We start from the raw sequence: 12526 nt of genomic DNA on the forward strand, positions 1-12526 counted from the left end.
ACCCCTCGGTGCCACTTCCATGGTCTGGGCACGGTTCAGTGATGTCTCGTCGTGTCGACGTAGTTTGGTAGTACTAGGTCAACTCTTACTGAGTGTCGTCTTGCTGGGTTGCTCGGCGGACTGGTTGGTCGGTAGCCTTGCTGGGTTGGTCGGTGCCCTCACCTCATTGGGTTGGTCGGCGATCCCGCCTCGCTGGGTTGCTTAGTGATCAGGTTGGTCGGTAGCCTCGCCTCGCTGGGTTGCTCGACGAGCAAATTGGTCGACAGCCTCGCCTCGTTGGGTTGCTCGGCAGACATTTGTTTGATGGGCCGATCAACTTGGTGGGCCGTCTTCGGGTGGCCTTTTGGGCCTTCCCACCGAACTGCTTGGCGGGCAGACCGTTTTTGGAGGTCTTGGAGCCTTGTTTGGGTACCCTGTTCGTAGGTACACAACAGAAATATTAATTTGAGTGTTAGTGAATGTCTTAAAATATAATTGAATGACTTAATGTAAAATGAGAAGGATGAGCATATTGAGTGACTTAAAAGACACTAAAATAGGTGACATCAAAATATGTACTGAATGACTAAATAAGTGAACTGAATGACTTAAATAAGTGAATGACTGAATGCCTGAGAAAAAGATAATATCTTCAATAATTATTAAAGTATCTTAAATAGATTGCATGTGATTAATAAATATTTAAATATTACTGAATATTTTAAAATATAATTGGCTAATTGTTTGGTTTAGTTGGATCCTCTACTGTACTTCTAGAAAACGTAGCGTCCCGCGGAGTCACTGCCTGCGGGCTCGGCCGCGCCTCTCGCCCACATGGCAGTGGTCAGGACGTACTGCAGATGATCTGATTACCTAGATAATATATGGATTGATTCGTTATATTAGGTGATAAAGAGTATATATAGGTAAATAGATAGATAGATGGAGATAGAGACAGGGAGGGGGAGTGGTCCGAGGTCAATAGGATATAACTCCAGGACTCCTCTCCATCAGAATCAGAGACGAGTCGAGTGAGGGGGCAGAGGCCACAAAACAGAGAGTACCCAAACGATCGATCTGTGCATCTCCCCGTCCGTCCCGCAACCATCTAATTCAGAAGCAGACATCAATGGCGAGCAACGGCTGCAACGGCAACGGCAACGGCAACGGCAACGGCAAGGCGGCTCCGGCGGGTGTGGTGGTACCGGAGATCAAGTTCACCAAGCTCTTCATCAACGGCGAGTTCGTCGACGCCGCCTCCGGTACGTAAACATACACGCTCCTTGCTCTGCTCCTTCCGTTCCGTTCCATTCTTTCTTTCAGTAGCGGACCCAGGAACTGATGACAGCCTAGGCGAGAATACGATGTGATCCCCACGTCTGTGCTCGTGCCACGTGCTGCTTGCTTCCGTGCACTGTGCTCGCGCCTTGCCCTCCATTACAGCCGGCGAGCCAGCCCAGGCCACCGCCGGCGGTGTCTGGGTGGTGAGTCCGCCCCTGCTTTCTTTCTTTCTTCCTCATTCCCAGCTCTGAATTGAATGAACGCGACCGAGACGACCAGTCACTGAGAATAAGTTTATTTCATTTCATTGTCAGCGTCGTTTTTTTTTACTTCAGCTTTCCCTTTCTCCTCTAAACTCTCTCGATGCCTCCGGTGTTTCTCCACATGAGTTGTAAGCCCGATCATCCTCATAAAAAATAAATTTAAAACTAAAATAAATTCTAACAAACAATAAATTTAAGATTAAAGTGAATATATGGTCCACATACTGGGGACGAACCGACGTTAGGCCAAATGAGCAATTTTCTAGATTTAGTGAACATTTTATCTTATTTATTGTAGTTATATAGCTGACATGTTAATAGTTTTCTAATTAGACCAACCTCGCTCAAATTTTTTATTGGGTCCGCTCCTGTTACATACTGAATATTAAACTACAGATAATGTATTTTATCTTAGACAAAAAGACGAAAAATATACGAATTAAAAAAAAGAGACATGCTTTTTTTTATAGCTCGTTCGGTCGGTCGCTTATCCTCCTGTAGCTAGCGAGTACTATCCGGAAACGTTGTGCTACGTGTGACTTTCTGTCATATTAATCTTGCGTGTTTTCACGCTGTCTATTTGAGAGATAACGATATAGTTGTTAAGAGAGACATAAGAGAGTTAAATAGATATATACTATTATGTTCTTGGCGCATGCGCATGAGGTACGACGCATGAACTTTGTGTTTTTAAAGAGTAGAGATAGACTTATTAGCTTTGCATTTTACATACATATATATGGACTGTACATGTGTACATATGCTTTTGGACTATATTCCTAGCTAGCTACGCGCGATACTTGGATCTGCGCATTCGTAGGGTTTCGTCAACGTTGTCAGTTAAGATACCAGACTGATATACTAGCTGGATACACGTGATGGCATCTGTTTAGGGGCCGACCGGGAATTTGTTCCAACGACGCATATATGTGCGATTTGCATTGTTGCCGTTTGTCGCACGTCGACCGAGTCGTCGTCGTCGCTCTCACCGGGTCTGCCGGACGAGACAAAGCTACCAGAGTTTCACGGGTAAAAGGAAAGGCGACACCACCGTCCACGATATATCTTATTAATAAAAAAAAATATTATTAAAATTCCTGACGAATCAATTAGCACCGTTTTTTCCACCGCTCTTCGCAAAAACTGGTTAACACTAGGTTCGAGTTATCTACATGCGAATATGCGATAGATACATAGAGGATCAACTATAAATCTCTACTACATATTAAGACAAAAATTATTGCAATGGGGAGGGGGATTGAACATGTGGGCCATGGTAGAGGCAACAAATGACATTGGTTGTGCTCTACTAGCCACTTGAGTCCAAGCAAGTTTGTGTATAATAATTAATATGTGTTATAAATATGTGTAGACTGGATTTTTTAAATAATAATAAAAATAATTGGTCGTATCTCAGACCGGCCCGCTACACATGACCCCATTCGGCCATCTATACTGACGCCACCTTCGTGTCATCATTGGCCAAGCCCCACACATACCTTGCTTCTTGCCTCCTCCGCACTCGTGCCAAACACCCACCATCCTTGCCTCCCTCTATTTCCGTCCCCACCTACGCCTGCCCCTGCCCCTGCCTCCCCACCCCCTGTCCCACCGAGACAGACCCCCTTGGTCCCCTCACTCACCTTTACCCTTCGCCTCCTCCTCGATGCCCGCGCCTCCAGCAAGGATCTCGAGAGGCTCGTGGCCAGCGTCGAGGCGCTCAAGACTCCATCCAGTGCCACGACGGGTTGTCTTATCCGTACCCGCGCTACTTCCACGAGATGGACGAGGAGCTGATGTGTAGCCTGATCTAGGTCAACATCGAGGGCGTCACGCGGGTCACACACATTGTGCTACCATGCATGGTCAAACCCTATATAAATTAGACAAATAATCTGGCTAGGAATGGTTATGGGTGACCATTCCTTAGGAACTGAACATGCCTGAAGCTATAGGTGGGTAATACCGTAAAATCTGAAAAAAGCATGCATTCCACCACGGTTACGTATTTTAAGGACATGAAATCCAGGTGCCCTGACAATATAGAACAACAATTCACAATTTCATTACTATAGATCCACTTCACAAGCAAATTAGAAGAATCCACACATCATACTTGGATAAAATTCCTTGAGTTTGTCCTCTGTGCATGTATGTCCCAAATTTTCAATAAAGATAGTAAAGTAAGGTGGTATATCGCTTGAAGACTTGTCTCGTCCATTGCGCACCAAACATGCCGTACTATCAAACTTTATACATGTCGAGCAAGCTTTAAATAAGAAACATCAGCTGACTAATCTTTTTGAATTTCAATATATCTTATCATAACATGTCCACTCCATAGCAACGTGTACGTCCATCTAGTTACTATCTATTCAAATAGAACAAAGTTTAGCTATAAAATAGTTTATAGTTCTAATTTAGACAAATAGGGGATGTAGCTCATTTGGTAGAGTGTTAATCAATGAATAATTAAATGATAAAAGGCATGGGTTCAACTCCTCGCATCTCCATTATTTTTTTTATTTAAATTCAATTCTATGAAAAAATAATAATGGTGCCGAATTTTTAAAATTATGGATATAGACCAATTGGTGTGTTGGTAATCAATGCACAACAAAATTACTTGTGAACTTGTTGTATCTTTAATTATTATTTTTTTATTACTCTCTATTTAAATAGAACAACATTAATTATAAAAACTATATAATGCTAAATTAAACAAAGAGGTTGTAGCTCATCTAGTTGATATATAAGTTGATTACATAATCTGAACGTCCTCGAACGGTCCCGTCCATTCAAGTTGGTTGCATCGCCGACCATAAAAAAGAGAGAGAGAGCATCTTCAACCGTTTTCGATACAAGTGACCTCTTTGGAATATCCCTCGACAATTCTTCTATATTTTATCTCTATATTACGGTAGAACTTTCTGTCATTGACGAGCAAGAAACTCAGAGAACAAGAGATCCAGCTGAACTGAACAAACCGATGAAGAAATATATTTTTTACCCTCGACGGAAATAAATAAATATATGTATATATTGTAGAAAGGGAACATGAGTGATGAGTCCAAAGCCGAGGTCCTCGCCGGGGAGGATGCCAAATTCCCGTACTTTTCCGTAGTTTTTTTTTTGTATAAAGCCTTGTTTGGAAACTTAATTTTTAAGGGATTTTCATTTCCCTAAACTAGTCCTAAAAATACAATATATTACGGAAACCTATTCCATGCACTCAAACAAAGCTATCTCGAAATGGGTCTTGCCTAGAGCTAGCTCTATAAACTCATTACGAAAATTTCCGTAAGTTCCCCTGAAATGAGATGACACGCGTGCCAAAGCCAAACACGCATATGGCGTTCAGCGTTCTTGTCTAGTCAGCTTTAATTCGGCTCTCCAACGACGCATCGATCAATAACAACGTCTTGCTAAACATGAGTTCGTCGTGGCCTATTGTCGCATTTTAGCCACTCCCTCTTCGTCATTGGTTTCTGTGATACCACGCTACAGAGTTGAAAACCACAAGAATTTTACTTTCCCTTTTATTCTCTGCATGCCGAGTTCGAATAGGTGGGGCAAAAAAACCAGTTCAGGATCATATACATGAAGTCTACCTAAATCCGTTTGTGATCACACCTATGGATGTAATTCCAAATCCGTAGCAGAACCCATTGGATTCAGTGTGGGTTTCGTGCCACCCGCAGGTGTGTATACTTTTAAACAGTAATTTAACTATAAATAATTAAGTACCAACAATAATTAAGTCATATATCTACCGATTTTAAGACTTCCCACGTTAAAAAGCAACAAAACATTCCATGAAACATTAGCCAATTTACTTATTCAAAATAATTAATATTATATCTTTAATCATTTTTTGCACAAAAATATAATGAACTAAATTTTGGGTCGGATGCTAGCCACTCGCGGATTCAAATAGAAAATCCGCACCCATATCTGCAGAACTTCGGGTCGGGTGTGAGAGTACTCGTAGGTCAAAATCTTCTCTCGCACCTGCACCCACCTGTTGGGTCGGGGATACCTGTCGGGTTTCAGATCCGCAGTTAAATTGCCATCCCTATTCGTCCTTACATCCTCCGTGACAATGACTTTAATCATCCTTAAGGCTATCCGAAGTCGTTTCCGCTAAAATTCTCCTCCGATATTCTCTCTCACGCAACGGTTCACACTTCATCTCTCCCCATTTATCACTAAATCTTAGTATTCATACATGAAAACTGTACCACCCTGTTCTACCCCACTCGATCGCTGCATTCCTCTCCTAGCAAACTGCATAGCAGAGTAACATGAAAAATAAAAACAACGCTGCCACCGACGACGACCAAGTAAGCAGGAGACGTGGCCTCTGTCGCCGAGGAATGAGGTGGCTTGCGCAGGCATTGCTGAGGAAGCAGGTGGCGCGCGCGACCACTACTGAGGAAGATGAAGGTGCGGCGGCGACCGCCGTTGCCGAGGTAGAAGAAGGCGTGACCACTGTCGCCGAGGAATGAGGTGGCGTGTGCGGGCATCGCCGACGAAAGAGCCACGACGGCCACCACCAAGAAAGCAAGTGGTACGTGTGGCTGTTGCCGAGGAAGAAGGAGGTGCAGCGACCGTCCCCGAGAAAGCAGGTGGCACGCACGGTCGTCGCCGAGGAAGGAGACACGCGCGGCCGTCACTAGGAGGCGTGCGCGGCCTTGTCGGAGGAAGTAACACGTGGGCGGAGAGTGCCTCTACTCCCAGCGGCAGAGAGAAGGCCCCAGAATGATAGAGAGAAGATTAGCGGCCACTGATGCGGCCTTTAGGGCTAGTTTGGGATCCATAAAACTGGAGTAGATTGTAGGGACTAAAATCTTCTGCTTATTAAATTTTGAATAAGAAGAAGTGAATTTTATTCCTTCAATCATCTCCGGTTTTTGGACTCCCAAACTAATCCTCAATGCCTCCTATAGCCTCTATTCCTCCAAGGTAGGGGAGTGAGAATGGAACGGTGGCCGCCGCAGCGCTGTAGCCAGCATAACACACACTACTCATGGTTTGCATTTACTTGTGTCGAGAAAATGATACAATTCTCCCTATGTTTTTTGTGATTCCTTCCCTTCGAAAACTTAATCAAGTACGTATAATAAGATATCTATATCTTGTAAACCATACTGATTTTGGTATTATAAATGTTGATATATATATATTTTAAAAATGGTTAAATTTGAAATAGCTTGATCCAGTATTATGTTATAATTGCTTTTTTGTCCCAAGCAGGACTGATTGATCATATGTATAAGAGGTACATTGTTATTTCGCAGGCAAGACATTCGATACCAGGGACCCACGGACCGGCGACGTGCTGGCCCACGTAGCAGAGGCAGACAAAGCTGATGTGGACCTGGCGGTGAAGTCCGCCCGGGACGCCTTCGAGCACGGCAAGTGGCCCCGCATGTCAGGCTACGTAAGTCCATCACCATGTCCACGATGCTCAAACTGACCGCCGCCCAGGAGTGGTACTCGAAGAATAACGATGCCGCTGTTGCGCGCAACAGGAGCGCGGGCGGATCATGAGCAAGCTGGCGGACCTGGTGGAGCAGCACACGGAGGAGCTGGCGGCGCTGGACGGTGCCGACGCCGGGAAGCTGCTGCTGCTGGGCAAGATCATCGACATCCCCGCGGCCACGCAGATGCTGCGCTACTACGCCGGCGCCGCCGACAAGATCCACGGCGACGTCCTGCGCGTCTCCGGCAGGTACCAGGGCTACACGCTCAAGGAGCCTATCGGCGTCGTGGGCGTCATCATCCCCTGGAACTTCCCCACCATGATGTTCTTCCTCAAGGTCAGCCCGGCGCTCGCCGCGGGCTGCACCGTCGTCGTCAAGCCCGCCGAGCAGACGCCGCTTTCCGCGCTCTACTACGCGCACCTCGCAAAGATGGCCGGCGTCCCCGACGGAGTGATCAACGTCGTCCCCGGGTTCGGCCCCACCGCCGGCGCCGCGCTCGCCTCCCACATGGACGTCGACAGCGTGAGCACGCCGCGCTGAACTGAATTGCCCAATAGCTAGGTTCCTGATCGACCAAGAATTCACATCGCATTGTTCTTCGTCAGGTGGCCTTCACCGGCTCCACAGAGGTGGGTCGCCTCATCATGGAGTCGGCCGCGCGGAGCAACCTCAAGACGGTCTCGCTGGAGCTCGGCGGCAAGTCGCCGCTCATCATCTTCGACGACGCCGACGTCGACATGGCCGTTAACCTGTCGAGGCTTGCCGTCTTCTTCAACAAGGTATGCTGGCATTGCATTCAACACTGTACAGGTACAAACGGTGATGATGCCTGGAACATGCAAATATTCCAGGGAGAGGTTTGCGTGGCGGGATCGCGCGTGTACGTGCAGGAAGGGATCTATGACGAGTTCGTCAAGAAGGCCGTGGAGGCCGCGCGGAGCTGGAAGGTTGGAGACCCGTTCGATGTCACCAGCAACATGGGCCCTCAGGTACAGTACATTGAGTTGTTGTGTGTGACGGATAAACTAGTCAAGTTCATTCATGGCGGAAGCATCTGAATGAACGGATAATTCTCTGTTGGTCGTGCTAGGTTGACAAGGACCAGTTTGAGAGGGTCCTAAAGTACATTGAGCATGGCAAGAGCGAGGGAGCGACTCTGCTCACCGGCGGCAAGCCTGCCGCCGACAAAGGGTACTACATTGAGCCCACCATCTTTGTCGATGTCACTGTAAGTTAAACGACAAGCACAGCACAACGAAAAATACATACGATTAGAAACAATGGCGAGTCACTGACGCATGCTCATCTCATCATCTGGATGGATTGACCAGGAGGACATGAAGATCGCGCAGGAAGAGATCTTCGGCCCCGTCATGTCCCTCATGAAGTTCAAGTACGTACACCATACACTAACATCGAAATTGATATTGTTCATGCCTCTTGCATTCTGAGGTTCTGATGACTGACGGCCGTTGTTTGCACATTTCTTCTCCCGCCATGCATCCCCATTCCCCAGGACGGTTGATGAGGTGATCGAGAAGGCCAACTGCACCAGGTACGGGCTCGCCGCCGGGATCGTGACCAAGAGCCTGGACGTCGCCAACCGGGTGTCCCGGTCGGTGCGCGCCGGCACCGTGTGGGTGAACTGCTACTTCGCCTTCGACCCGGACGCGCCCTTCGGCGGGTACAAGATGAGCGGCTTCGGCCGGGACCAGGGGCTGGCAGCCATGGACAAGTACCTGCAGGTCAAGAGCGTCATCACCGCGCTCCCGGACTCGCCATGGTACTGAGTTGAGCCAGGGACCGATGGAACCCCATCGATCTCTTCTTGTGCAGTGTACATGCGTCATGCGTGCGTGCTCACACAGCTGGGTTGCTGCTTTGTGCTTGTGTTCGTCTCTGGTTTGTGGCTCATGTGTGTTAGTCTGCACCCTATCCTTCTGTACGTAGCTGCCGGACATGCAAATAGTATGTTAAGTACACCATATAAACTCTTGTTTTATAAATTCAAGTTTAGCTTGGAGCCTTCACTCCTTCAGCCTTGAACAAAATATCTTAGTGACATTAGTCTTTTTTTTCTGGTCACGGCTTGCCATTATCACTGGTACACAAATAATTAACACAACGCTTTAAACCATGGAGATGGTTAAAAAAAGATTCATGTCTATGGAAAAAGACAAGCCTTTTAAGAGAACCATCTTTCAAAATCTAGATCATTTTCAGAGGTGTACCTTCGTGATTATAGGTCGGCCTGCTAACATTCACATGGAACATGGAGCCGAGTGTCCCATACACTCGACAAAGATCATTTTGCACCCAACAAAAAATTTGCAGAGTGTTACAGACAAAAAACATTCGGAAATATTTTATCGTCAAATTATTCTTTGCCGAGTATTTTTTCAGGCACTCGGCAAATTAAAAATAAAAACAAAAATAGCAAAACATATTTTAAAATTAGAGAAACAACTCCGCAAACCACAACCATATTGTCCTACCCATCGCCCTATCATTTTTCACCATTGAAAGTGAAATGACCTCAACCATCTCCAATAATCGATTTTGGTGTTTGACGACCATCACAAAACTTATAGACTAATGAGTTTGCCTAGTTGATCTTTTCTCAGGTGCATAAAGTTCATATACATCTGTAAGAAAAATGGACCCCGGGCAATTTGGCTAAAGGGATTTTGGTGTTTGATGATCAACACAGCTTGTGGACTAATGAGTGTGCTAGTGTTTATGTTTGTAGTTCACATGATGCGAAGAGGATTGGACTAAGGCCATGAGGATGCAACACCTCAAAAAGAAAAGACATAAAAAGAAGCATAGAAGTTCAAGACTCAAGAAGAATAGAAGCCCAAAAGAATCAGCGAAGAAATCCAAAAAAAGGGCAGTCAGCTAGCGCCTGGTGGCACACCTGAAGTGAACATGAACTGTCCGATGGGACAACCGAACTGTATACGCAGAGGGGCCCGCAGACATGCGCTGTCGATACCCTGAAACTAGGGTACCCCTTACTACTGTATAAAGACGCAGTACCCACGCGGCTATCTTTAGTCGCGTGGTAAAAGAGCTGTATGTGGGACCAGGCCATGACTCGCTCCAGCCTCGGGCGACTACTCTTGGCTAGCAACAGCGCCTGACCCCACCACATAGGCGGGTCCGGGGCCGCCACGTGTCCAGAGAAAGTGATATACTCCAAGACATCAACAGTAAGTCCGGACCCCATGGGAAAGTGCTGGACCCCTGGATATACAGTCCGGACCTCCAAGTTTGGTTCAGGACCCCCACGTGTACGGACCGGACCCCTGGAATGGGATCCGGACTCCCCCGTAGAGGGTCTAGGGCGCCCACAGAAGGGTCCCAAGATTCCAGGACAGAACACACCCGGGCCTTAATCAGGGCCCATGTAGGGGTCTGGAGCCGACACGTGTCCGGACCTATCCGCATACACTCCTGTTCCCCGCTCAGGCGGAGACCCGATGTAGCCACGTGGCATACTGCACGCGGCATAAGCCAACGGGCGGAACCTGGCATGACGTCTCTGGGCTACGCGCGCCTTCGCATTCATTACGGATAGGACGTGCGCCTGTCCATTCCGCTGACAGGCGGCGTGCCCAGTCCACGATACGTGGGCCGTGCAGTTACTCACACGTTACCATATCGAGAGCAATGACTCACCATTACTCGTACAGTTACTGCCTATCAATGCTGCATGGACTGTAGTCATTATGACTTCCGCTGATTACTCATGCATTACTCTGTCAGCATTAGTTATTCACATAATGTATTTCTTCCATTATGCTCCTGGGCCCGCATGTCGGGGCTCAACATCCTTGTATGTGCCTCCCTTAAACTATAAAAGGGAAGGCACACAACGTGATAAGGGACGGACTCACACACGCTCAAACACATACTCAATACAACTTACACACAGTGGAGGTAGGGTATTACGCTCCGGCGGCCTGAACCACTATAATCCCTCGTGTCCTCTTGTGTTCATCCCGAATTCTCCAAACAGGCAACCGCTTAGACCCCCTCCTCATCTTAGGATTAGGGCGGGTGCATTCCGCCACCCGTCCGGAGGATTTTCCCTCCGACATTTGGCGCGCCAGGTAGGGGCTTTGGCTTTAGTTTTTTTGCTTGTTTCCTTGTTCGACACGATGGTTCAGATCATCGAGCACCGTGACTTGTCTCCCGAGGACTTCCTGATGGAGGAAGGGGCAACATCTTCCATGCCACGGGGCTCTCACCACCCTGCGCCTGGTACTGATGCTATGCACGCTGCGCAGCAGCACACGCCCACGCAGACGTCCAGGGCTCCGTCGAGGGCTGCACATGGTGGGGCGTTGTCTGCAGCCAGGGAGTTGCTGCGTAACCCACCAAGTTCCATGGCCTCGCCCGGGGCACTGAGGCAGTGGCGTGAAGATGTCGATCGCCTCCTCGGCATGGCCCATTGAGAGCACCTAGAGGGGGGGGGGTGAATAGGTGATCCTGTAAAAACTTAACTTATAGCCACAAAAACTTGTTAAGAGTTAGTACAATAATTGCCAAGTGGCTAAGGAGGAGATCTTGCACAATATGACAATCACAGAGAAGACACAGAGATTTATCCCGTGGTTCGGCCAAGTACAAAACTTGCCTACTTCCACGTTGTGGCGTCCCAATGGACGAGGGTTGCAATCAACCCCTCTCAAGTGGTCCAAAGACCCACTTGAATACCACGGTGTTTTTGCCTTGCTTATCTTTATCCCACTTGCGAGGAATCTCCACAAATTGGAGTCTCTCGCCCTTACACTTAAGATTCACAAAGAAGCACGGAGTAAGGGAGGGAAGCAACACACACAAATCCACAGCGAAACGCGCACACACACGGCCAAGATTCGAGCTCAAAGACTATCTCACAGTTTCTCACAAGAACGGAGCTCGAATCACTTAGAAACACAAACGAATGCGCAAGAACTTAGTGTGGATGATCAACAATGCTCAAGAGTTGCTTGGTGTTCTCCTCCATGCGCCTAGGGGTCCCTTTTATAGTCCCAAGGCAGCTAGGAGCCGTTTAAAACAAATCTGGAAGGCCATCTCTGCCTTCTGTCGTCGGGCGCACCGGACAGTCCGGTGCACACCGGACAGTGTCCGGTGCCCGATTCCTTTCCTTATTTGTCGAAGCCGACCGTTGCAGATGCGGGAGCCGTTGGCGCACCGGACATGTCCGGTGCACACCGGACAGTCCGGTGCCCCCTTCCGACCGTTGGCTCGGCCACGTGTCCCGCGCTGATCGCGCGGCCGACCGTTGGCCCTGGCCGACCGTTGGCTCACCGGACAGTTCGGTGCACACCGGACAGTCCGGTGAATTTTAGCCGTACGCCGTCAGCAATTTCCCGAGAGCGGGCTCTTCGGCCGAGGGAGCCTGGCGCACCGGACACTGTCCGGTGCACCACCGGACAGTCCGGTGCCCCAGACCGAAACAGCCCCTTGGCTGTACACAGCCAAGTCTTCTCTTCTCTTCTTCTATCT

The 12526-nt window shown here is 48.1% G+C and overlaps 1 protein-coding gene across 1 annotated transcript; it reads left to right on the plus strand.

The window, feature by feature from the left end:
* The first annotated feature begins 949 nt into the window (after positions 1-949).
* On the plus strand, positions 950-9039 carry LOC541914 (aldehyde dehydrogenase 5). Its single transcript, NM_001111577.2, has 8 exons — positions 950-1241; positions 6824-6966; positions 7058-7531; positions 7615-7788; positions 7861-7998; positions 8100-8237; positions 8341-8402; positions 8526-9039. The coding sequence occupies exons 1-8, from the start codon at positions 1109-1111 to the stop codon at positions 8797-8799; spliced, it is 1536 nt and encodes a 511-aa protein (NP_001105047.1). The 5' UTR covers positions 950-1108; the 3' UTR covers positions 8800-9039.
* The last annotated feature ends 3487 nt before the right edge of the window (positions 9040-12526 follow it).

This window comes from Zea mays, chromosome 3 (assembly GCF_902167145.1).
Source record: "Zea mays cultivar B73 chromosome 3, Zm-B73-REFERENCE-NAM-5.0, whole genome shotgun sequence".
Classification (NCBI taxonomy): Eukaryota; Viridiplantae; Streptophyta; class Magnoliopsida; order Poales; family Poaceae; genus Zea; species Zea mays.

Excerpts from the sequence above, each read along its gene's own strand:
- LOC541914 (NM_001111577.2), top strand. The coding sequence starts at position 1,109 with ATGGCGAGCAACGGCTGCAACGGCAACGGCAACGGCAACGGCAACGGC. Across the intron at positions 6,967-7,057 it reads GGCCCCGCATGTCAGGCTAC|GAGCGCGGGCGGATCATGAG; the intron begins GTAAGTCCATCA and ends TGCGCGCAACAG. Across the intron at positions 8,238-8,340 it reads CCATCTTTGTCGATGTCACT|GAGGACATGAAGATCGCGCA; the intron begins GTAAGTTAAACG and ends TGGATTGACCAG.